General features: G+C 45.6%; 3 protein-coding genes across 3 annotated transcripts in view; 2 read left to right on the forward strand and 1 right to left on the reverse strand.

Moving 5' to 3' along the window:
* Positions 1-2,477, reverse strand: part of LOC138350190 (cysteine-rich, acidic integral membrane protein-like) — a 38,317-nt gene extending 35,840 nt beyond the window's left edge. Inside the window, exon 1 of the mRNA XM_069300534.1 lies at positions 2,320-2,477. Coding sequence (XP_069156635.1) covers positions 2,320-2,477 — 158 coding nt within the window. The remainder of the gene's footprint in view (positions 1-2,319) is intronic.
* Positions 2,478-8,397: 5,920 nt separating this feature from the next.
* On the forward strand, positions 8,398-9,513 carry LOC138350191 (uncharacterized). The gene has a single exon (XM_069300535.1). It carries the CDS (start codon positions 8,398-8,400, stop codon positions 9,511-9,513), a length of 1,116 nt encoding a protein of 371 aa, XP_069156636.1.
* A 2,474-nt stretch (positions 9,514-11,987) lies between these two features.
* Positions 11,988-13,229, forward strand: LOC138350192 (uncharacterized). The gene has a single exon (XM_069300536.1). It carries the CDS (start codon positions 11,988-11,990, stop codon positions 13,227-13,229), a length of 1,242 nt encoding a protein of 413 aa, XP_069156637.1.
* Positions 13,230-26,196: the final 12,967 nt, after the last annotated feature.

Genomic DNA, 26,196 nt, shown 5'->3' on the forward strand with positions numbered 1-26,196 from the left:
ACAACAACAACCACGCTAGAAGCCACTCTATAGATCATCTTAATAATTGGTACCGATGAAAAGTTCTAAATCTATATTATCTAGAGCGCTGACGTGAGAGATACATAATAATCTACACGTGGACAATATTAGAGGGGCTGGTCCCAAACCTCCACACAGAAATAACATCACATGAGACCAGAAGGCATGGCAGGATGTGCAGAATACCCCCGTTGAAGAGCAGAGGTGCAACAGGTACTCTGAGAGAGAACTCTATCAACATCAAAGGTCCGAGACTGTTCAACACGCTTCCGCTACACATAAGGGGCATAACTGGCCGACCTCTCACAGTGTTCAAGAGAGAACTGGATAAGCACCTCCAAAGGATACCTGATCAACCAGGCTGTGACTCATACGTCAGGCTGCGAGCAGCTGCGTCCAACAACCTGGTTGATCAGTCCAGCAACTAGGAGGCCTGGTTGTGGACCGGGCCGCGGGACTGTTGATCCTCGGAAGCTACACAAGGTAGATCGAAGCTCCAGGAGCCGCGTAAACTAAGCCACGCTCCAGGAACAGTGTAAACTAAGCCACGCTCCAGGGGCAGCGTAAACTAAGCCACGCTCCAGGAACAGTGTAAACTAAGCCACGCTCCAGGGGCAGCGTAAACTAAGCCACGCTCCAGGAACAGTTTAAACTAAGCCACGCTCAGTAGTGAATAAGGAGACAGATTGAGGTAAAAAAATTTCAGACACGGTTGGGCACTTCCATGCCGACTTGACCCTGTTGGGCCAGAACGTCCATTCCTCTTATTTGGGTGGTTAGGTTAGGGCACAGTCAGCGCGCTCCTGGCTGGCTGGCGGTGGTGGGGTGGTGGTCCCCCCTGGGGTCCCGGGGGGACCACCACCAATGGTGTACCTGAGGAACTGGTGCCCTATCCTAACCTGTTTTTTTGCACGATTTGTCTCGAGCTTTTAAGATGAGTCTAGGGCCTCAAGGAGGGGGTCTCTACTTATGAGAGGTACCGAGGATGAATGTACAATAGTTGGAAACCAAAAAAATGCACTGGTGAAAGGCATATAAACGTTTTTTGGAGTATTTAATGGCGCTAGTATATGTGTGCGTGTGCGTGTTTTTTTTTATGTAAATACAATATATCTGGGTTTTTTAATTCCTGCTGAGAAGTGTATCTGAAATAAAGGGTTTTGTCTTTACATTTGGTAAGGTTTCAATAATCAGGTAAAAAATAAAAATGAGAAAGACTCGAGTTATATTTTTTCATTTACTCCAGATTATTGTCCCCATTTTCTCTATATTCCGTTTCACAGAAAACATCTTCACGGGCGGTCGAGTCCCGTTTTCGTCTATGGGGAAACTCAGATAATTGACAGAAAAAAATATATGCAAGTTCCATTTTTATTTCCAAACACTGGATAGTTTAATTATTAAGATCGGGAGTTTGCTTATTATTCAGATCTGGGAAACAACAACGTATTATTATTTCATGTTTTTTTTTTTTTCATCCAAACATATAGAAACAAGTATTTATGTTTTAATTTTAGAGGAAAGAACATTATCAAATATTTGTTTTGTTTTTGTTTTTTCATAGGAAAGAGCAAACATCAGAAAAGACATAATTCATTCATTCATTCAGTATTATAGATATTCCCCCCACCGGTAAATTAAAGACATTATTTATTTTCATCGTTAGTTCTTTTTTATTGAACAAATAAAAAACCTACAATACACATAACTACAATATATATATATATACGCACACACACACACACACACACACACACACACACACACACACACACACACACACACACACACACACACACACACACACACACACACAACTGCATTAATGTTAAGCTAATTTTTTTTTTCGGGCAACACCCAAGGTTGGTTTTAATGGTCAATGGAGGCAGTCGCAGGTGGCAAATTGCTTTTTAATGCGCACGTGCCCCAAACTGGCGATCTCCCAGGGACCTTTCAAAGATAATTACCAGTACAGGTAGTTGCCAGTGACGAGCTGCCCTCTGGGGTCAATTTTAAGTAGTTATCCTCGGGGGAGGGGGAGTGGTTGTGCTCCACATCAGAACCCCAGGTATCCACAGTCTCACACTGCCTCGCCACCAACACACGGCCAGATGGTTCGCAACCTAATCAAATGCGTCCAATGCGGACAAATTTGCCACAACATTGGTAAGCCACAACATTGGTAATTTGCCACAATATTATATATATATATATATATATATATATATATATATATTTATTTATTTATTTATTTATTATTTACTTATTTATTATTTTTTTTCACACATAGCCATTCACCATGCCACAAGCCCAGGCTGTGCATTACCCACCAACGAACTCTGGAGCAGTGATTCGGACCCATCGCCAAACCCGCGAGTTTGGTCTCCCGACTTATTCAGCGATTGTGATGACCCAGAATCGTCGCCCTCGCCACATACTCCACAATGCTCAGGCATGCCCCCCGATTTCGACCCTCGACCGTCAAGAACACGCCGCTATAAACGTGAGTTATTACTATTATTTATTTATTTATTTATTTATTCACATTATCAACGCCGTTATTGAAAAAGAGATAGAGAGAGAGAGAGAGAGAGAGAGAATATATATATATATATATATATATATATATATATATATATATATATATATATATATATATTCACGCCTCTTAAAAGAAAAGAAAAAAAAAAAACATTTTTTTTTGTCTCCCACCAGGGCAACCATATCGACTGCTAATACAACGACAGCGGCAACAGCAGCAGCAGCAGCAGGATGCCCAGCCAACATCACCCAGCTCACCAATCAACACACGAGTCAGGTCTCCCGACATGTTCAGCCCCACGCCAGATTTTGAACAGGATTTCTCACCTAAAACACCCCCATACTTGGCGGACGATGACGATTCCGACCCCGAACCGCCACCACCAAGAACCCGCCGCTACAAACGTAAGTTATTTTTTTTTTTTTTTTAATTATTATTATTATTATTATTATTATTATTATTATTATTATTATTATTATTATTATTATTATTGCGAGTGCTAGAGAGAGAGAGAGAGAGAATCATATAGACACCTCTTAAAAGGCTATTCCTTCCAGGGCTGCCATATCGCACTCTAATTCAACAACAACAACAATGCGAGGAACAACAACAACACGCACACGCCTCGCCCAGCTCCTCGGTCCATATGCGCGTCAGATCCCCCGATTTGTTCGAAAGTTATAGCAGCGACCAGTCAACATCATCGCTTCGGCGTGGGGGGCAGCATAGGGAACGTGAGTATTTCACATTTTTTTTTTTTGTTTTTGTTTTTTGGTGTTGTTATGTGATCTCGATCGCACCACTCGCTCAAAAAAAAAAAAAAAAAAAAAAAAAAACAGACGAGGGCATGCCAATATTAATGCTAATTTTTTTTTTTTTTTTAAGACATCTCAATCAACAATCAACACACTCACACACAGTTATTAATACCTCTTTTTTTTTTTTGCAGACGCTGACAGTGACTCATCATCATCATCAAACCCAGCAGCCTCATCACCAGAGTCGGTCGACTCACCACCACCACCACCACCTTCCCCGTCCCCTCCCCCTCCTCGGGATATTGAAATTGTGAACATCATTCGCAATTTCAATGGGGCTTACACACGATATTCATTTAGCGTGCCAGAGCACGTGCGGGGTGATCCAGGGGCTTATTTACGAACATATCGCGCATTTTTCATTAATTTCGTCAGTGGATTGTTTACTTTAGAACATCCACATATACGCGTCTTCCCTGATTTCACATTTGGGGTGCGGAGGCTCAACGTAGAGCCCGACGATGATTTTGATCCAGTAATGCACATGCGCGGGGAAATGCGTGCCATAACTCAAGAGGAAGTAGAACAGCTTGTTAATTTGTGGGTCGAAGAGATCGACAATAAACTAGAGGAGTTGCTAGGGGAACAGGAAGGGTCGAGTGTCGGGATAGAGTCGATTTTGGGGTTTTACATAAATGTGGCCCTTATCGAACACCCAATTCGACTGGGTTCATTCGTAGATTACCCGGCCAAGTTACGGGGCAAAGGCCACGTATTCAACCCCCGAGGGGAAGCCAATATTTGCCTTATGCAGTGCATCGCCGTGCACAAATGTTTGGCCCGCGGGCTCCTTTATAACGACATCAAAACTCGGGCCAAATCTGGGCGATGGTGTCGCCGACAAGTAAGATGGAGTAATAATATAGGCACCCCAGTATCTTTTGACGACATCGCCAAAGTCGAAGATTTAAACAGGTCTTCTATATTTATTTATGTTCTGGTAAAAGGAGATAATGGTCGTCATTACATTAGTTTGGCTAGAAAAGGCCGTGGGAATTTTAAGGATGTCATATCTTTACTTATGCTGGAAGGCCAACATTTGGTCCTCATCAAGAACTTTACCAAATATGTGCGTAATATGAGGTCTCATTCGGAAAACATCCCAGCTGATTATGAATTTTGTCACAGCTGCCTCATCGCCCTCCCACCCCATCAAATGCTCGAGCATGAATCAACTTGCGAGGTCAAACAAACGTTGCATTTTCCTCCCCCTGAAAAGAAAATAGAGTTTAAACATTTCGGGCGAGCGTACGGGCCAAGCCACACTTGTTACTATGATTTCGAGTGTGCCCTGCAAAAGGATAGGCCACAGGGCATAATCGAAGCACGTCACAGGGCCATTGCATATGCGTACATAATCATAGACCGTCGCTATAATATCGTAGAAAAAGATTTCTACCTCGGGCCTAATTCTGCAACCCATTTTGTTAATAAACTATCCTCCTCGTGGGCCAGAATAACGCGAGAACAGCCATATTACCATCTGCACATGTCCAATGAGCAAATGGAAAGTTACAAGAGTCAGACCATGTGCGAGATATGCGACGAACCTTTCGGGCCCAAAATCGTCAAAAATAGACACCACGACCATTCACTGAGCGAACATAATTACTTAGCCGCCCTATGCTCTCGCTGCAATCTCCAGTGCAAAGATGGCTACAAATACTTGCACGCATTTTCACATAATGCGGCGTATGATTTAGGGGTTTTGTTAAACGAGTTAGGAAACGTGCCCAAACGCAACGTAGACATTATGTCCAAAGACGGGTGTAAATTTATGAAAGTTGACATTGACTTTCTTAGATTTATGGACAGCTTAGCCTTGCTCAATGGGTCGTTGGCCAAATTAGCCAAGGAACACATCGACAGTGGCAAACCTACGACGTTCACTCTCGCCATGTTAGATAAGGTCCCTGCTGAGGCCCATAATTTATTGTTAACTGGCAAACAGTCCTTTTGTTATGATTACGTGTCAAATTGGGATGTATTAAATGAACCGCGGCTCCCCCCCAGAGATGCATTTTTCAATACCTTGACGCAGGAAGAGCTCCCTGAAAAAGAATACAAACAAGCGTTGGAGGTATTTAAATTAGCCAAGTGCCGCAATATTGGCGAATATCTCGTCTTGTATTTAAAAGTTGATACTGGCATTTTAGCAGACATTTTCACGGTGTGGCGACGCACTATGTTAGATCTTTATAGATTAGATATTGCATATTACCTCTCTTTATCTAGTTTCGCGTGGGACGCCTTCCTGTTCAAAAGTAAGGTGGTGCTAGATCCAATATCAGACCCTAGAATGTATGACCTCATTCGAAGGAATTTAAGAGGAGGCTTCACCTCAGTTGTAAAGCAATTGTCTACCGCCGAGAACCATTACACCGGGGCGGGGTCTAGCGAGGATGGAACCCACATCCTCTATCTAGACTTCAATTCACTCTATGCTACGTGCATGAGTGAAAAGCTCCCCACTGGCGGTTTCCGTTGCCTAACTGACGCCGAACGCGATGAAATGCTATTGCAGGGTTTGAGAAATATTGACTGCGATCAAGAGCGCGGTTATTGGATTTTGTGCGACACTAAACAAGTTTCCCCCGACGTAGCTAGATACACTGACGACCTGCCATTAATTTTAGCACACGCCGACATCGTGACGGAACAACTGTCAGAATACAGTAAGTCGATCCTAGTTGCAGAAAATCGCAAGCTGCCGCGCAATAATCGAAAACTCATTGCCACCCACGAAGCACAACGCGACTATTTAATTAGTCTAGATTTCCTTCAGCTTTTAATGCGACTAGGGGTGGAAGTTTCGCGCGTGCACACTATCTTTGAATTTGAGCAGAGGGCACACCTCAAGTCCTTCGTAGATAGTAATATTCGCGAGCGCACAAACTCGACCTGTGCAATTAAGTCTAAGGCATTTAAACTTGTAAATAACGCTATATATGGCAAATCTTTAACGAATTTGGAGCGTTATGCCAATAAATACTATTTAACCACAACTCGCAAACAGTTCCTCAAACACGCTCGCAGCCCGTTTTTCAAACGAGCGACTTTGCTGAGTGAGGACCGTGTCCTTTGCACAACCCGCAAAGATTCGCTCACTATTGATACGCCCACATATCTAGGCTTTCAAATTCTTCAAATAGCTAAAAGGCGGCTATATTCCTTTTGGTACGACACGGTCAAAGCAAAATATGGTGACAAGGCAAAACTGCTCTACACCGACACTGACTCGTACATTATTCAGCTTACTTGCAGAGATGCTTTTGAAGAGCTTAATAAGGCCCCGCTCATACGCCACATTGATTTTAGCAATTTCCCCGAAGATCATTCTCTATATTCAATCGCGCGAAAAGGCAAACTGGGTCTTTTAAAGTCCGAAGTAGGGTCTAAAATTATAACCCAGCTCGTTGCCCTTAAGCCCAAAATGTACTCGCTAGTGACGCTGGATAAACAGCACATTTGCAGATGCAAGGGGATCACACGACGCCAGCAAGCTGGGCTAGAACACTCATCTTTCATAGACGCCCTTGAAACAAACACAAGTCGGAGGTTTGTGACTAGGACTATTAGAAATGTTGGCGGGCAAATGTGCACATGCGTTACTGTCAAGAGAGGCTTATCCGCGTTTGATGATAAGCGATACGTAATAAGCCCCACTGTTTCACTCGCTTATGGTCACCCCGATATTCCACACGATCCAGAGGATGAGGAGGCAGTCATTAGTGACTTAGAGATGGATGTGGACGCGCAGGAAAATGTGGAACAAAATATACGCCCTGCAGGACGGCGTCATTACCCAATTTTCAATATGTGGGCCAAGAGAGATTCATTGGCCCAAAACCTATTCCCAAACTTGCTGTGAAATATGCTCGCTCCTCTGCATTTAAAAAAAAAAAAAAAAAAAAAAAAAAAAAACTGTTTGCATTCTCACATTAGTGCGTGTTATTGTTTTTATTGTTGTTATTATTTTATAATGTTATAAGGGATGTTATTATTATTATTAATATTAATATTAATATTATTATTATGCCTATAGATTTAAGCTTGTAAATATGTATATATTATGTTTTTGTTTCAATAAACAAACAAAAAAAAGTACGTATTTTTAATGTTTTCTTTGTCACGCCCTAAGCTTGTATATCTATCTATCTATCTATATAAATATATATATATATATATATATATATATATATATATATTATGTTTATGTTTCTATAAAAGAAAGAAATGCATGTTTTTTTTTTTTTATATCCCCCATATATATATATATATATATATATATATATATATATATATATATATATATATATATATATAACATTCCACAGTGTGCATATTAAACAGTAGAGACTCAGCCCCCAACATGGAAAGACCTGATGAGATAATATCTCAAGCCCATGTTAACATCTTCAGGGAACCATGTCGGATGATAATAGCGGGTTATTCAAATGCAGGGAAATCATTTTTATGCAACAAACTCGTGCACAAGTACCATGAAACATTCGCTCGAATAATTATATGTGGTGGGGGATATCCCGAGTTGATGAACAATCCACGAATTAATAGAAAAATTGTTGCTCATTCCAGCATTATTGATCCTTTGGATGAGCAAATGGGTAATTCCCCAATGCTGATAATAATCGACGATCTCTTTACTGAAAGCGCAAATTCAAAAATTGTTTCTGATATTTTCACCAGGGGACGTCATCATAACATCTCTGCCATATTGATCACGCAAAATATATTTTTCCCTGGAAAATATTCTAGGAACATAAGCCTAAACGCCTCGCATTTCTTATTAGTCAAATCAAGAGATCTTTCTCAAATTGAGACTTTGGGACGTCAAATATTTGGGAAACAGGATTCAAAGAAATTTCTAGAAATATATAAAAAGGTCATAGCCAAACCCTATGGTTATTTATTTGTAGATCTGGGGTCAAGCACACCCGCCAGCATAACTTTGCGCGGGAATATTGTCGAAGAGGAACCATTTGAAATAGTTTATCAATGGTGAGCAAGAAACAGCAAATACTCGATCGAGTTTATAATGATCCTACTTCCACTGGGGGATTTGGAGGCGTGCAGAGATTATATAAAGCAGCTAAATTACTTAATTCTGACATAACACTGGCCGATGTGAAAGATTACTTAAAATCCTCAGACGCATATACGCTGCATTATTTACAACCTAAAAAATTCGCGCGTCGACGAGTTTTGAGTCCTAAACCACGGGTTTATGTGTCTGTTGATCTAGCAGAAATGGGGAAGTTGGCAGGGATGAATAATGGCATCAAATATCTGCTCGTTTGTGTGGACATATACTCCAGGTTTGCTCAAGTAGTGCCACTAACTAGTAAAGACGCGAACATTGTGTGTAGGGCACTAAAATCTATACTAGAGACACCTCACTCGCGCGGGGTGCGGAAAATTAATTCAGATCGAGGGGGCGAATTTTACAACGCGCGTGTGAAAAAGATGTTGGCCTCTAAGAAAATTGTGCTGTATAGTGTATTTTCTCAGGAAACAAAAGCATCCATAGCCGAAAGATTCATACGCACTTTGAAAACTAAGCTTTACAAGTATATGACTTCGCACAACACATTGAAATATATAGGGGTGCTGCCTGACGTTGTAAAAACATATAATGTCTCGCCACACCGAGGGTTGGGGGGCAGAACCCCCAGAGAGGCGCATGCTTTAACAAAACCAAGAGAGATTGTTAATCTATTTAACTTAATGTATAAAAACCCAGGCAAAACATCGCGGGGCATCATTCCACAGCTGAAGGTTGGCGAAACAGTACGCATTACTTTATCTGATCGCGTTTCGAAATTTAAAAAAGGTTTCAAACAGCAGAATACGCGAGAAATCTTCACAATCGCGCGAGTGGACAATAGCCAGAGGGTCCCTTTATACTATTTGAAAGATTTGAACGGTGGCAATATTGACGGAGGGTTTTATAGACAGGAACTAACCCTCACCCATTTGCCCGCCGCCTTCAATATTGAAAAGGTTTTGAGCAAGAGAGAAGTCGACGGTCAGTTGCAATATAAAGTCAGATACGAGGGTTATGATCAATCATTCGACCAATGGGTCGACGCCGATGACGTACTGAAACTATGAAGGAGCCTTTAGTTCAGAAATACTGGGATCTGATAAGACTATTAGCCGGTCTTAAGTACTCCAGCAGAAAGAAATTAATTGAAAAATTCAAAAAGCCACACATAAATTGCCTATCGGAAATATTTAAAAATCTTTTAAGAAATAAATTGCCCGTGCCTAGCGAGGTTTTAAAAAAACTGAAAAAATATAGTTCATTAATTCGTGTTGTAGCTTGCAAGAAACCTTCCACGGCAATTAAAAAAAAAATATTAACTAGCAAACGGGGTGGTAATATCCTATCTATTCTCCTTCCCATTGCCGTTAATCTGTTGTCGCGATTATTTACCAAATGAGAGAGTATTATTTAGTCCCGCGGAAAATAATGGACGAGCGAGTGCCGGCCACTTTGCCGACAGTGCCAGAGATATCGATGCCAACGCCCCCGCAACAGACAACTGAGAACGCCCAGCCCGAAAGATCTAATCCTACTGTAGCACATCTGATAAATCTGAGATTAAAAGCGATACATCACGAATATGCAAGGGCACTTTTAAAATATTTCGACGAGAGCGGGCTTGTTAAATGGGACGTTAATGGCAATATAATGAGTCCTGTGACTGGCTTGCATATAATTAATGATATTATATATGGGATGACGGTCCACAATGCTTTATTTGCCCCTACTAAACTACCTCTTGCAAAATTATTTTTTAATGTGGCTTCAATTCCTATGGATCTATTTAGAAACACTGCGGCTCGCAGACAGGTTAACGATGAGGGAATTAACAGGAGACGGGGCGTGGCTGTTTCGACCTCTGACCTCCCTCCTAAGCGGATCAAGGTCGGTGGTCGCGGGGATCGGGTCGCCCCCTCGTGGTTGGCTTATTAAAAACAAATTACGGCGATTTGAGCATTTATTCATTGCCCACCTGTGACCCGGTACTGATGCCAGAATGGACACTCACATTATATACGCGACCAACGTTGCCAATGCAGATTTGTATCCTGATAACATTCCCAGCTCTTTTTCAAATCGCTTGTATAAGGAATTAAATTTGAATCCCAAGCGCGCCTATGAAATGTGTTTACAGAAATTATTGCTCCCCACATCTCATTACGTGATTATGAAAGACGATCTAGAGAGTTATGTGAGGGTTGGTTTAATATGCACCAATGTACAAATGACGGGCTTTAAACACACCTATTCGAAGTTTTTACTGAAAAACAACATTTTGGCAGGAAGCATAAAGGAAATTAATAATGCAATTAACAATGAAATAGCCAATATATTGTCAAGCAAGGAATTGAGTTTTATAGATAAAGCTTATAAAAAGCTGTATCCAAAATATGGAACAACGTATATAAAATACGATTCAAGCCATAATCGCAATAAATTTAGTGCCGTATACAGCGACGCCATAATGTCGCAGTTCCAAAGACCAGGTGAAGAGATATATAATATGGTTTGCCGAATTTCGCTATCGTTCGGGCGTGCGATCGGGAAGGTAATAGGCACCGAGACAGGTGAGGATTATGTCATATATTTAATCAGGGGTATAAAATATGAGACAGGCAAGGAAACTGATTTATGTGTCTACCCACCACAGCCGAGAGGAATGATGGATAATTTGTGTATTTATTGCGACAAAATTATGCCTACGAGTTATGGTGATCAGTTAGTCAATATACTGGACGTTGTCTCTCTAAATGGGAGTGACGGTGGTAATAAGAAGTTATATAAACCTCTGAACACTTCAATTGTCGACAGTGTGAGCATTACAATGACCGATCAAGAAGGCAATCCTGTTTATTTCGATGCGCGAGGCTGCACGATTGCAGTTTTGCATATAAGGCCGACTTTGGGGGTTATATAATTGAGCGTTGAAGCCTATAATCTTCATTACCTCGCATCTAGTTGCAAAATGCGCGTCGATTTTACCCCGCCGTCGGTGGAGGAGTTATTAATACTCCTAACGCCCCCCGTTTCCGGGAGAGGGGGCGGTTTAGGGGACGTCCGCATTTTTAACAGTACTAGGCGTCATGTGCGAGGGGGTGGGATTTTTAGTTTCATAACTGGACTGGCGAAGCGAGCGGCACCATTCTTGATGAGAACCTTGGCCCCTGCTGCATTGAGTATGGGCCAGGATGTCGTGCAAGACATAAACAGTGGCGAACGCACATTGAAACAGTCGCTCAAACACAGAGGCCTAGAAACATTAAAACATGTTGGGAAGCAAATTGCGGGTGGGCGGGTCGTTAAGAAAAAAAAAAAAAAAAGGAACAGAAGGATTAAGACAAAAAAAAACAAAAAACAAAGCAAAACAAGAAATTTGTTCAGGAAAATCGACGGAGGGAAATATAATGACGTGTTTGCTTAAAAATTGAATCACTCTCGAAACAACTATTGACAAGATAGCATGGCGGGGCTACAAGTACCACTGGGGAATTATGCCGCTGCGATAACTGACGCCTTTCCCAAGCCGTTCTCCGCTAGGATGGTAGAGGCCACTATAGCCTCGCGTCAAACTATTGATGTTTTGCCAGTAAATACTGGGGGCAATAAATTTAGAGATGCGTATCTTGAATTTAACATTAAAGGCGTGAATGGCCACTTTCTAGATATGTCGTCATTGGCTTTGGAACTATCGCTAGCAGTAACGGGCGAAGATGGAGCTAGTGCGATAGGGGATACAGAAAATGTAACAATTAGTAATGGTCTATCACAGACTTTATTCAAATCTATAGTAGTGTATTTCAATGAGACTGTGGTCGAAACTAACTCTCTATTCTCATACTGGAGTTATATAAAGCTGCTGACTACTATTTCGGGGTGCGAAGCTGAGAGATATCGGAAACTAGCGCATTTCTTTAAAGGTAATGACCCCAGCAGATTTTCCAACGACTATTTTGCTGCAATGACTGAGGAAAGGGAGCAGCAAATGACTGAGATGAAAACTATGGGTGTGCACACATGCTTTAAATTATTGGCGGATGTTACTACAATTAGCGAATACGTTCTGGATAATGTGGATGTGCGCATTCGCCTAGAACTAAACCCGGATAAATGGATTATTCATAGCGAAAGGGATAATGCAAACTTTAAATACCATATTAAGATGGCGAGGTTGTGGATAGATCGCATAATGCCATACCCGGCCGGCTTAACGGCCATTAATAAGGCATTGATACAAAATAACACCCCGATAACATATACGTTTAACAAAACCCTATTAAAGACTCATATACTGGGCACAGGACAGCGGACAATTACAATGGATCAGCCCTGGGGAACTGTAGTTCCTGAGCGTTTATACATGATTATCGTAGATATGGAGGCAATGTCAGGAGGCTATACCCAGAACCCATTATATTTTGAGAATTGTCAGCTCACGAGTGTATTTATAACTCTGAATAGCACTACTTTATTTAATATTGCTTGCGCTTTTCCACACAACTGCGCAAAATTATATTATACGACGCTACAAGCTTTAGGTTTCGATAATGCCCATACGCTATCCTATGATGCATTTGTTAACGGTGGCACTATACTGGCTTTCAATTTACAGCCCGAAACTATAAAGGACGCAATGCCCCTGGAAGTGTCTGGTAACCTGAGAATTAGTCTAGAATTTAAAATGCCTGTGGTGGGAAATAAAGTCATTTTGCTTTATGGCGGCACCACTGGCATCCTGAAAATTAATGCGGAACGTAGAATAGTTTGTGATACGAGAGCGTAAAAAGCTATGAATTGTCTTGAAATTAACGAAGCGCTGAATGGGGTGTTGGGTCGGGAGGTGCAATATCTGGGATGTTATCTCGCCAATGATGCAAGAAAAATTTTGAAAAAGATCTATAACCATCCTGTGGTATTTATAATTAATACACTAGATGCAGAATCTGCAGATACAATGGGTCATTGGGTTACATTTTGTATAGCCAAAGCAATGACTAAGACAGAAATTGTCATTCTTGATAGTTTTGGAAACCCGAGAATTGAAACGTATTCGAAATATTTTAAGGTTATATTGAATAGCTTTGAAAAATATGATTTGCACATATTCAATGACAGAATACAGCAGTTGGAAACTTATTTCTGCGGGAACTATGCCTTATACTTCACCTACTATTTATCCCATCTAGGGGTGGGAAAAGCGCTTCGGAAATTTGCGCAGGATTTTAAATATGAACAACACAGCAAAAATGATGCTTTGGTTGTGAAATTTACGTATGATAACCTGAATATGCCACTCTGTCAAACAACATTTTGCCTGGGAGATGATTCCCAGGATGCGTGCTATAACCTGTGTGAGCAGGTGACCTAGCTTGCCTGAGGGGATGGGGTGTGGCGGGGGGTGAGGGAGGGGGTAGAGGTTTTAGGGGTATATATAAGCCCATTGAGGCCCATTGACTTAACTTGTCCACCGACGAACGCCCTTGGTTCTGGTCATCATTAGAAGCCCACAAGCGAAGTTTTTTGAAAATGGAATTTGCCCGTGGTGAGTTTTTTTTATTATTATTATTATTATTATTTTATTTTTTTTTTTTTATTATTTTTATTTTTATTTATTTTTTTTTTAACATAACTCTGATATAGGTGAGAACGTGTGTGTGTGTGTGTGTGTGTGTGTGTGTGTGTGTGTGTGTGTGTGTGTGTGTGTGTGTGTGTGTGTGTGTGTGTGTGTGTGTGTGTGTTTTATGTTTCTTGTTTGTGAATATAAAATTTTATTAATGTTTTTTTTTTTTTTTTTTTTTTTTTTTTTTTTGCAGAATTGTTAAACGGTTGCTCAAAAATTGAGGTAACTGGTGGGATCAATTTCAACTTTGGGACTGCTCTCATCCTGCCAGCTGGGGTGACGCCCCATGATGTAGCGGATATATTGAAGAGTAGTGGTGGTGCCAATGTTCTGCCGATGTGTCAAGCCCCCAAAACTTCATCAACTTCGCCTACGACCTCGCCTGAGACTACGGAGATGCCAGGGCCAGTGCCAGATGTCGTTGTGGCCACTATGCACCCCAAGCCGACGGTGCCCATGCCCCCGCCTGAGACGCGGCCGGTGCCAGAGCCCCGCCCCGCGGCCCGCCTTGTTGTTGACTCTATGGATTCACGGGTGCCGACCCAGGCGGGCCAGGACCATTCCCAATAACGGCAACAACAACAACAAAAGAGCCCATAGCTAAGAAGGCGAAGAGTGGAGAGATGGCTCTGAAAACGAAGGCAACAACAACAACAACAACAGAGCCCATAGCTAAGAAGGCGAAGAGTGGAGAGATGGCTCTGAAAACGAAGGCAACAACAACAACAACAACAACAGAGCCCATAGCTAAGAAGGCGAAGAGTGGAGAGATGGCTCTGAAAACGAAGGCAACAACAACAACAACAACAGAGTCCAAAGCTAAGAAGGCGGCGAAGAGTGGAGAGATGGCTCTAAAAACGAAAGCTTCGACAGCGCCTTTGATGAAGGACATTGCAAAGCCAACAAGTCGCCCTGTACAAGATTGTCAAATAACCTGGGAACAGCCTGCACAGGGGCCCGCACCGGGGCCTTGTCGGGCTAGGCTATCTACGCGAGGCCAACGCAAGAGGACGACGACGACGACACCATATGATAAGAAGTCGAGCAACCGCGAGGCTTCCCCCCAACCATCCACCTCGGGATATGTGCCTCCAACAAGACGCCCTAACCCGCCTCCCCCAGCGACCGCCAGCGGGAGGCCGTTACCCACATTAGCGAGAGTGAAGACGAGGAAGCCCGACAGACCCCCCAGAAATTAGCGACGGTGTGCCGCGTAACCCCTATGGCACCTAAGACACAAGAGCTGAACACGGGGGACATATTGTCTTCGCAGACCTTAAACGCCGCGGTCGAACGTTTAGTGAAAATCAATCGTTAGCCATGGAAGAGTTGGGCCTGGCTACGATTGACATGTTTACTTCACAGTTCGAGCCGGTGGAGGGATTCGATGAAGAGGTCTCGGACCTCTTCGAGTGTGGCCAGAGAAAATTCTATGAGCCAGACTATGTAGAGCCCACTCCGACCATGGACTTGTTCACGCCGACCATGCACGAAGCAGCTTTATTGTCCTCGGGCGTCATGCGAAAACTTAATTAAATGAATGTATTGCAGTGTCATGTATATATATATATATATATATATTGTAGTTATGTGTATTGTAGGTTTTTTATTTGTTCAATAAAAAAGAACTAACGATGAAAATAAATAATGTCTTTAATTTACCGGTGGGGGGAATATCTATAATACTGAATGAATGAATGAATTATGTCTTTTCTGATGTTTGCTCTTTCCTATGAAAAAACAAAAACAAACAAATATTTGATAATGTTCTTTCCTCTAAAATTAAAACATAATACTTGTTTCTATATGTTTGGATGAAAAAAAAAAAAACATGAAATAATAATACGTTGTTGTTTCCCAGATCTGAATAATAAGCAAACTCCCGATCTTAATAATTAAACTATCCAGTGTTTGGAAATAAAAATGGAACTTGCATATATTTTTTTCTGTCAATTATCTGAGTTTCCCCATAGACGAAAACGGGACTCGACCGCCCGTGAAGATGTTTTCTGTGAAACGAATATAGAGAAAATGGGGACAATAATCTGGAGTAAATGAAAAATATAACTCGAGTCTTTCTCATTTTATTTTTTACCTGATTATTGAAACCTTACCAAATGTAAAGACAAAACCCTTTATTTCAGATACACTTCTCAGCAGGAATTAAAAAACCCAGATATATTGTATTTACATAAAAAAAAAACACGCACACGCACACATATACTAGCGCCATTAAATACTCCAAAAAACGTTTATATGCCTTTCACCAGTGCATTTTTTTGGTTTCCAACTATTGTACATTCATCCTCGGTACCTCTCATAAGTAGAGACCCCCTCCTTGAGGCCCTAGACTCATCTTAAAAGCTCGAGACAATCGTGCAAAAAAACAGGTTAGGATAGGGCACCAGTTCCTCAGGTACACCATTGGTGGTGGTCCCCCCGGGACCCCAGGGGGGACCACCACCCCACCCACCGCCAGCCAGCCAGGAGCGCGCTGACTGTGCCCTAACCTAACCACCCAAATAAGAGGAATGGACGTTCTGGCCCAACAGGGTCAAGTCGGCATGGAAGTGCCCAACCGTGTCTGAAATTTTTTTACCTCAATCTGTCTCCTTATTCACTACTACGCTCCAGGGGCAGCGTAAACTAAGCCACGCTCCAGGGGCAGCGTAAACTAAGCCACGCTCCAGGAGCAGCGTAAACTAAGCCACGCTCCAGGGGCAGCGTAAACTAAGCCACGCTCCAGGGGCAGCATAAACTAAGCCACGCTCCAGGGGCAGCGTAAACTAAGCCACGCTCGAGGGGCAGCGTAAACTATGCCACTCTCCAGTAACAGTGTAAACTAAGCCACGCTCCAGGGGCAGCGTAAACTAAGCCACGCTCCAGGGGCAGCGTAAACTAAGCCACGCTCCAGGGGCAGCGTAAACTAAGCCACGCTCCAGGGGCAGCGTAAACTATGCCACTCTCCAGGAACAGCGTAAACTAAGCCACGCTCCAGGGGCAGCGTAAACTAAGCCACGCTCCAGGGGCAGCGTAAACTAAGCCACGCTCGAGGGGCAGCGTAAACTAAGCCACGCTCGAGGGGCAGCGTAAACTAAGCCACGCTCGAGGGGCAGCGTAAACTAAGCCACGCTCGAGGGGCAGCGTAAACTAAGCCACGCTCGAGGGGCAGCGTAAACTAAGCCACGCTCGAGGGGCAGCGTAAACCAAGCCAAGCTCGAGGGGCAGCGTAAACCAAGCCAAGCTCGAGGGGCAGCGTATGGCTACAAGGTTCATGGCTGCCATCACTGCAAGGTTTAGCACCAGGAACTTGAGGCAACCCGCCCTCTGACGTAACTTTACCTACGGCCATAAACTGATGTATGAGAAAATGATAACGACTCGCGAAATTGACATAATGTCTCGTTTTCTGTCCACGGGTCCTCTGGTGGGTTTGGTTAGGGCACTTAATACGACAGCTTCTTGTCACTGGGAAGGCTGGCGAGAACAGGCCGCTTAATGGTCATTGAAGAATGAAAACATCACTAAACCGTCACCTGAATCACAGAGTGCTGAGCTCGTTTGTCATCCGTCTCTCTCTAACTGTTGCAGGATCATGTAATCTTGTTGTCATTGCCTGCCCCGTATATCTCCCCCTCTCCCTCCCCCTCTCCCTCTCCCCCTCTCCTCCTCCCCCTCCCCCTCTCCCCCTCCCATCCCCCTCCCCCTCCCCCTCTCCCCTCCCCCTCTCCCCCTCTCCCCCTCCCCCTCTCCCTCTCCCTCTCCCCCTCCCCCTCTCCCCCTACCCCTCTCCCCCTCTCCCCCTCTCCCCCTCCCCCTCTCCCCCTCCCCCTCTCCCCCTCCCCCTCAACCTCTCCCCCTCTCCCTCTCCCTCACCCCCCCCCCCCGGTCTCCGTGTACCGGGCAGCCCAGGAGTGTAACTAGTCAGGATGAGTTTGCATAATTTTGAATTTCCATTTTAATAATTCTGTCATAGAGGCTTCCAGTAGCCAGGGGCCTGCATGGGGAAAAACTAACTTTTCCTGTTCACTGGTTCGACTCCCGCCTGAGGTTGATGGAGCCGCTGGCACCTGAAAGCTGCCTGCCACCTCCCTCCCTCCCTCACTCGGGTCCACAAAAACAAAGTAGCAGGTGGAGTGTGACGAAGATAAGGCGGAGCAGAACACAATGGAAGCTCGGCCACTCGCCGCCCTGGCGCTGGTAGGCGTCTGACGTCCGCCAGACTTCCCTCTTAATGGTACCATTGGTCACCTCCTGCAGTCCTTGTATGGGGGGGGGGCATGTAATAATGGCAGCTCTACCAGGCTCTGTAAACTTCCCCGCGCTGCTGTTATCACATATACAATTGTTTTATTTTTCAATGTATTTTAAGAACCATTCGTTAAGTGGAAGATATATTATATTTTTATTTACTCAAGATGTGAGCAATATAGACTCGTCAAGTTATGACAAGATGTTGACGATATACTAAAGATAATGTCCTTCATATTTGTATATGTTGAAGGTATGCTGGAGATGCGTTCATTACGTGTTGAGGATACGTGGTGCTGCCTCTCACGAAGCAGCTATATCCCCAGCAGGTTATATGTGACGACCAGCGTGCAGCGTGCCCCCAGCAACGGGCACCCAGTACCCAGCTACCAATACCTCGCCACCATTGTGAATATCACCACCATCAAGGATAATGCTGCCAGGATTGTATTAATATACCTGTCAGTATCTCCCCCCCCCCTGGCACTGGTATCAACCTCGACATATGAGGGACCCGCTTGTACACAGCGTTGGTCCCGTCTAGTGCAGGAGGAACAATGTCATGCAACATGCTTGAAAGGATCATCTTAAACCGACTGTTGCACAAAATAAGGAGGCTGGGGGAGGGGGTCAATGGATCTGTTAAAAGGACAGAGCACAGCAAACTGTATAGTTAATTACTTAGCTAATGATACACCTAAGTACTCTGTGTATTTGTTGACATTAGAGAACCATTCGACAAAGCACAAGTAAGTAATTATCAAAAGAAGGCACCAAACCGGGAAGGCTATGTAGCACCATCAAATGCGCAGAATAATCAGAGGGCGCTAAATATCACCAAGGATGCCAATATGAGAACAAAAACGCATAAGGCGAACGATATCAAAAGTATCCAAGTCACCAAGAATTCTATTGAGGGACAGGTGACCGCGAGGGGCGGTCGGAAAGCAAGACACATGCTCGTCCTGGAAGTCAGGATATTCAAGAAGGACATGCACGACTGTAAGAGGGACAATGCAACTAGGACAATAAGGAGCAGGGCGGCGCTCCATCAAGTGACCATGGGTTAAGCGAGCATGGCCAATATGCAACCTCGCCAGAGCTGTTTCCCATCGCCGGTTATTGTGGTAGGAGGACGGCCACGAGGAAACACAACATTTAAGAATACATAGTTTGTTACCAGTAACAGACGACCAAGAAGCCTGCCAACGGGTAAGAATGGAGGAATGGATAACCGGGTAAAAGTCGGAATATGGAATACCTTTACGAGAGATGGGACAAGAGCGGACAGCTTCCTTGGCGGCAGCATCCGCACGCTCATTTAAAGACACACCAATATGGCTGGGAACCCAACAAAACTCAACCGACTTAAATTTACTGTGGACAAGAAACAGCCAACGCTGGATCTCGACAACCACTGGATGAACCGGATTAAAGGACCCGAGAGCCATGAGGGCACTACGAGAGTCAACAATAACTACAAAGGAAGACTGACAACGAGAAAGCAGGAGACGAAGAGCATAGAGAATAGCATAAAGCTCCGCTGTAAAGATGCTAGTCTCCGGAGGAAAGCGACACATATAAGTGCAATCAGGAAAAACAACAGAGTAGCCAACACCGTCCGCAGACTTAGACCCATCAGTGAAGACAGAAACGGAGCGGGAGTGAGAAGAAAAGTGCTCAAGGAAAAGGCGTTTTAGAACCGTAGGAGAGGTAAAAGCTTTAGTGATGCAGGTCAAGGATGTACAAAAGTGCGGAAGGGGGACTCTCCACGGGGGTAAAGAAGGAACAACACGAGGAGAAACATTAGAAACACGAACGGAAAGAGAATCCTGTAAGCGAGATAACCGGACAGAAAGAGGGAGGTGGTGAAGAGGAACAGGAACCGCAGGAGGGGTAAAAGTTAAAGCACGACAGAGGCGAGAGGAAGGATGTTGTAAGGATCGCGCAAGATTGCGAAGACAGTAGCGATCACGGCGGTCCTGGAGAGACAGGAAGCCAGTGTCAACATACAAGCTAAGGACGGGAGTCGAACGACAGGCACCAGAAATGAGGCGCCACCCAGTATGGTGCAAAGCATCAAGACGGCGAAGAGTAGAAGGAGAAGCAGATGAGTAAGCAGGGCAACCATAATCGAGATTAGACAGGACGGGAGAGGAATGTAAAGCAAGGAGAGTGCGCCTATCTGCCCCCCAATAAGTATGGGACAATACCCGAAGGAGGGCAAGGGCCTTAGAGCACTCAACACGGAGGTAAGAGATATGGGGAGACCAAGACAAACGAGTGTCAAGGAATAACCCCAAAAGCTTCGCTGAATCTTTGTACTCAAGGGGATGACCATAAAGCGACAAAGAGGGACGAAGAACGACCCGTTTCCTAGTAAAATACATGGCACAAGTCTTAGAAGTACAGAACTTAAAGCCATGATCGATGGCCCAAGACGACACGGCATCAATCGCAAATTGAAGCCGGCGCTGAAAGAGAGGCGAATCATCACCCTAACAGCAAAGGGTAAGATCATCAACATAGAGAGCGGAGAAGACACCTGAAGGAAGAGAGGAAAGAAGACCATTGAGGGCAACCAGAAAAATAGTAGTGCTCAGAACACTACCCTGGGGCACACCTTCATACTGCTGAAAAGAGGGAGGAACGACGAGAGAGGAAGCTGCGGAGAAAGAGAGGGAGATGACCACGAAGGCCAAAAGAATGAAGCTGGAACAGAATATAATATCGCCAAGTGGTGTCGTAAGCCTCTTCCAGGTCAAAAAGGACGGCAACAACAGAGGTCCTCGCAGCAAAAGCAGTACGAATATAGACCTCCAAGTTCACCAGGACATCTGTCGTGCTGCGGCACTTGCGGAAACCAAATTGAGAAGGGGAGAGGAGGTGATGTTGTTCCAGGAACCACATCAGACGAACGTTAACCATACGTTCAAAGAGTTTGCAGACACAACTTGTGAGAGCAATAGGGCGAAAGTCCTTAGGGGAAGTACCCAGAGACCCCGGTTTGCGAACAGGGAGGACAACGGCATCGAGCCAGTCCTCAGGGACTGACGACGACTCCCAGATCCGATTATACAGACTCGGTAAATACCGAGACGTGCTCGGAGGGAGATGGCAAAGCATCTCATAATGAATACCATCGGAGCCCGCCGCCGTAGAACCGCAGAGGGCCAGGGCAGAACGAAGTTCAGAGAGAGAGAAGGGATCGTTATAGGAAAGTCGAAGACGAGTGCAGAAATTTAAAGGACGAGACTCAAGGACAGGTTTACGATGAAGGAAAGATTGGGGAAGATGAAGACCAGAGCTAACAGAAGAAAAGTGAGAACCTAGTTCGGTAGCGACCTGCAACGGGTCCACCACAAGAGTACCACGGAGGTGAAGGACCGGGGAAACATCGGGAAAGAACTTACCCGCTATCTTGCGGATACGCTTCCAGATCTGTGACAGGGGGAGTTTTGGACGTAATTGTGGAGACATAAGAAGTCCAACATTCACGTTTAGCCATACGGATGGCCCTACAGGCCACCGCACTCGCTTTCCATAAGAAAAGAAAAGAATCAGTCGTCTGCCGACGGCGGTGCCTCTTCCAGGCTGCACGCTTACAGCGGACAGCCCGAGCACAGTCCGCATTCCACCAAGGAACGCACTTCCGTGGACCCCGAGAGGAAGAGCGAGGAATAGAGCAGAGGGCAGCGTCGAAGACAGTGTCATGAAAAAGGAGGAGAGCGCGAGGGAGAGGCAGAAGGAAGAGGTCAGAGAGAGCAGCACTGAGGGTAAATAGGTTCCAGTCCGCCTTAGCAAACTGCCACCTAGGAAAAGAGAGGGAAGGGCGAAACGAGAAAAAGGAAACAAGGATGGGGAAATGATCACTGCCATGGAGGTCATCAAGAATCTGCCACGTGAAATCTAAGTAAAGAGAAGAAGAGCAGAGAGAAAGATCAAGACAGGAAAGGGTGCGAGTCTGAGAGTCCAAATGAGTGGGCCCACCAGAATTCAGAAGAGACAGGGAAGAAGAGAGGAGAAACGGCTCAAGAAGGCGACCCCGGGTATTCGTCAGAACATCACCCCAAAGAGAATGACGACAATTGAAGTCACCCAGCAGGAGCACAGGCTCGGCAAGGAGTCTAAGAGGTGTTTCAAATCAGGAAGAGAAAGCGGGACACTCGGGGGGGAGATAAATGGAACAAACTGTGTACCATTTCCCCACAAAGATACGAGCAGCAGAACAATGGAGAGGCAAAGGAAAAAGTAAAGGAACAAAGGGAACATCAGCACGGATCAAGAGAGCAGAAGAATTAGGAGCCCCAGCAACAGCTGGGGGGGGGGGGGAAGAGAAAGGAATAGCCACGAAAATGACCAGAACGAGCACCAAGCATCGGCTCCTGGAGACAGACACAAAGGGGCGAAAACCGCGAAATCAGAAGTTGGAGTTCGAGGAAATTGGCATAATAACCTCGAACGTTCCATTGAAGAATAGACATCGACGAGAAGGGAAAGGACAACAACAGAGAACAAGGAAGAAACAAAGGCGAAAGAGCAACACAGCACGTTAAAGAATATCAGGGTCAGCAAAGTCAGGGTTAGGGGGCATGGGTAAACTGAGCAAAGACGGAGGAAGGAAGCGGGAGAACAGACCAGAGGTGGGTGGGCGGGGTCCAGAGGAGGAGGAAGAGGAGACAACGGAGAGGAGCAGTCAAGGACAGCAGCAGGAAGAGGGGGAGTAGAAAGAGGGGAGCGCACCCCAGCAAGAGCAGCAACCGAAAGGGAAGCAGGGGCCAAAGAAACCTCCATAGCAGGAACAGGGGGCGCAAGCACAGAAATGGGAGGGAAAGAACCAACAGAGCCAGAAGTAGGAGCTGAGGAAGAAAGCGAAGCCTTCTTACCCGCCGGGGAGGAGGAAGGAGAGGAGCCAGGCTTACGCTTCTGACTTAGAGACCGGTGTCCCAGCAACTACGTACCGGGCAACAGATTACAGGGTCTCAACAGGAGAAGCTGAACGAGAGCACACGACGGCCGTTAGGAGAGCGATGGACAACCGCCTGGACCGACAGGCGGCGGGGAGAGCCAATAGATGGAGGAAGAGGATGGGAAGGAGGATCGGAGGGAGACGAGGAAGAAGACACAGGAGACACGACAGACCGGGTAGAAGGAAGGGGAACCCCAGACAGAGGACCAGGAGGGTGGACCCTTCGGGACAGAACTCAAAGGAACAGAGGAGGGGGCAGTGGGCATATCAGGGTCCAAGGCCCGGAAACGGTTGTGAGTCTGAGGAAGGAGGGAAGGACGAGGAGAGGAAGAGCGCAACACGCGAGCATAAGAGACCTTAGCATAAGGCGGGAGCTGGCGAACCTGGCGCCTCGCCTCAGGAAAAGATAAACGCTCCCGGTGCTTCAAGTTGAGGACGGTCGCTTCAAGCTTGTAATGGATACAGGCACAGGAGAAGGTAAGATGGGCCTCACCGCAGTTGAGGCAGCGAGCTTGGGGAGAAGTGCACTCCGACTTAGAGTGACCTTCACCCCCACACAAAGGACAGAGAGAGACAGTCCCAGAGCAGCGGAGGGCACCATGCCCAAACCTCCAGCACTTGTTACAAAGCCGAGGAGAAGGAATATACTCCTGGACAGAGCACCTAGCACCATCAAGAATGACAGAGGATGGAAGGGTCCTACCATCAAAGGTGATCTTCACAACACGAAGGGTTGACGGCGACGACCACGAGGGGGACAAGTAAACGAGTCAACCTGGAGGACAGAGTGGCCTTGGGCATCAAGGATATGCCGAATATCATCGTGGCAATCCTGCAGATTCCGAACACCGGTTGCAACATGGGGCGGGAGGAGAATAGTGCCAACACTGGCATTCATCTGAACGTTCTTGGAGACCTGAACAGGGATCTCGCCAAGGCAAGATAAGGCAGCCAAATGGGAAGCTGCATCCTGAGAAGGAGCAGCAACGACACGTGTAACGAGACGAGTGGGGTTGAAGGTAACAGACGCATCCACGGAATCAACAAGATGCCGATGGAGGGAGAAATCCTCAGGAGGCGCAGAATCAAGAGGGAGGAGATCAAAGTATTTGGCCCATGAAGCGGGACCAAACAAGGCCTGATACACGGCAGTACGGGAAGGAGTCGAGCGAGTGCGGCCGGGGCGCGGACGGTGTTGAGAACCCCCAGAGAGAGAGAGGTCAAAAGGCGCAGTAGTCACAACGAGAGACTTAGCCGCACCAGGGGACGAAGTGGTCACCACTGGAGGCTCGACCCAACCACAGAGGAGGGAGGGGAGCTGAGGGAAGAAGTCAGGACGGTCAAAGGAGGAGCAAGGTCGGGGCCCAACGCAGCAGGAGCTACAGAGCCCGGTCTTCCAATACAGGCCGACTCGGGGACTTGGTCGCCCACCCCACAAGCCTGAGAGGGTACAACGGAAACATTTATCGACAGAGACGAAGAGAAAGAAATTCATCCACGAATGTGCCCCCACACCCACCATGGAGCCACAATTAGAGGCAGGACACCCAACAGGAAGCTATCGCTGATCATGCCGGGGCCCCCTACGGGTGCGTCGTGAGTATACGCCCCACAAACGCCACCTTAAGAACTGTCAGTCCGTCGAGATCGGGTTCAGCGACGAAAGGGGGATTGACAATAAAAGGTTCCCCTCGCTCGAGACGTCGGGTACAACAGTTCTACGGGTGCAAGAGTATGCCTCCTCAAGCACCCGGGCGTCAAAATAGAAGTCCAAAGAAAGATCCAAAACAAGCAGAAGGTCGGCAGGAAACGACAAGCAGATAGGAGAAGAGGGGGGAGAAAAACGAAACAAAAGGAAAAGGTGCTCAGCACAATTGGAGAGGACGGCAGCAGGAGCACAAGGCTAGAAAAGGACAGAGGACTATTCCAAGGAGCATCACACTCCGGCAGCCGCCCACTAAGCCCCCCTCACGGCATCAACGAGTTGAGCGGAGAGGGGGGGGGGACAAAGCACAAAATATTGTGTTCCTGGACGAGCTTGCATGCATGGGTGTCAAGCGGAGACTCATGAAATTGATTGAGAGCTATCGCACAGGGAGGAAAGCTAAGGTCTGCTTCAATGGAACAGTCTCGAAAACAATGAATATGGACACAGAAATGAACAAATCCACTAGGGCTCATCCCGGCCCATGTGGCTTTGTTCATTTGATGCATCACGCTGCTGTGATCTCTGTGTGTATTGAAGTGAGGGCGAAGGGGTAGAACAGCTTGTTGGCAGAGCCCGAGTGCTCGGGGTAATTGTGTAAAACCCTGGTTTGTTTCTCGGAGAGGCTGCAAAATCCGTGTGAGGTCAGTGGAACTCCCGGTTACAATTCTTTCACCATGTCCTGGCCTAGTCGACTAAGGCCGCGTCTGGGATCATCCCGGGCGTAAGTTCGAACCATCATCATGGCTCTTATGGATTTACTGAGCAGTAAGTTCAGTAGAACTTCGGTTTCAACTCTTTTTAACCCTGTCGTAGCTCAGTCGATTAAGGCAGTGTCTGGGATGCTCCCGGACGCAGGTTCGAATCCTCGTCACGGCCCTTGTGGATTTGTTCTGAAAGCCTATTTCCCATGCACATGGGTATCCAAGCCTGATGCGATGTAAGTGTACTTCTGTTGTCCTACTGCTCCCTTTCATGAAACTAAGCAGTTCGTAATTGGTTGAATTCTTGTACCAACCCGCAGATCCTGATGTTGCAACTGCTGTGTTGTTGTCGAGAGTAAGTGATGATCCCGGGCTGGTGGGAGCATTTACTAACACCAAATGCCCCGGTCCACCTAGCAATAAGTATAGCTAGAGGTGTACCTTAGCTACATATACCCATTTTTAATTGATTTATCTTTATTTTAATTGGTTTTATCTTTA

This window comes from Procambarus clarkii, chromosome 44 (genome assembly GCF_040958095.1).
Source record: "Procambarus clarkii isolate CNS0578487 chromosome 44, FALCON_Pclarkii_2.0, whole genome shotgun sequence".
NCBI lineage: Eukaryota > Metazoa > Arthropoda > Malacostraca > Decapoda > Cambaridae > Procambarus > Procambarus clarkii.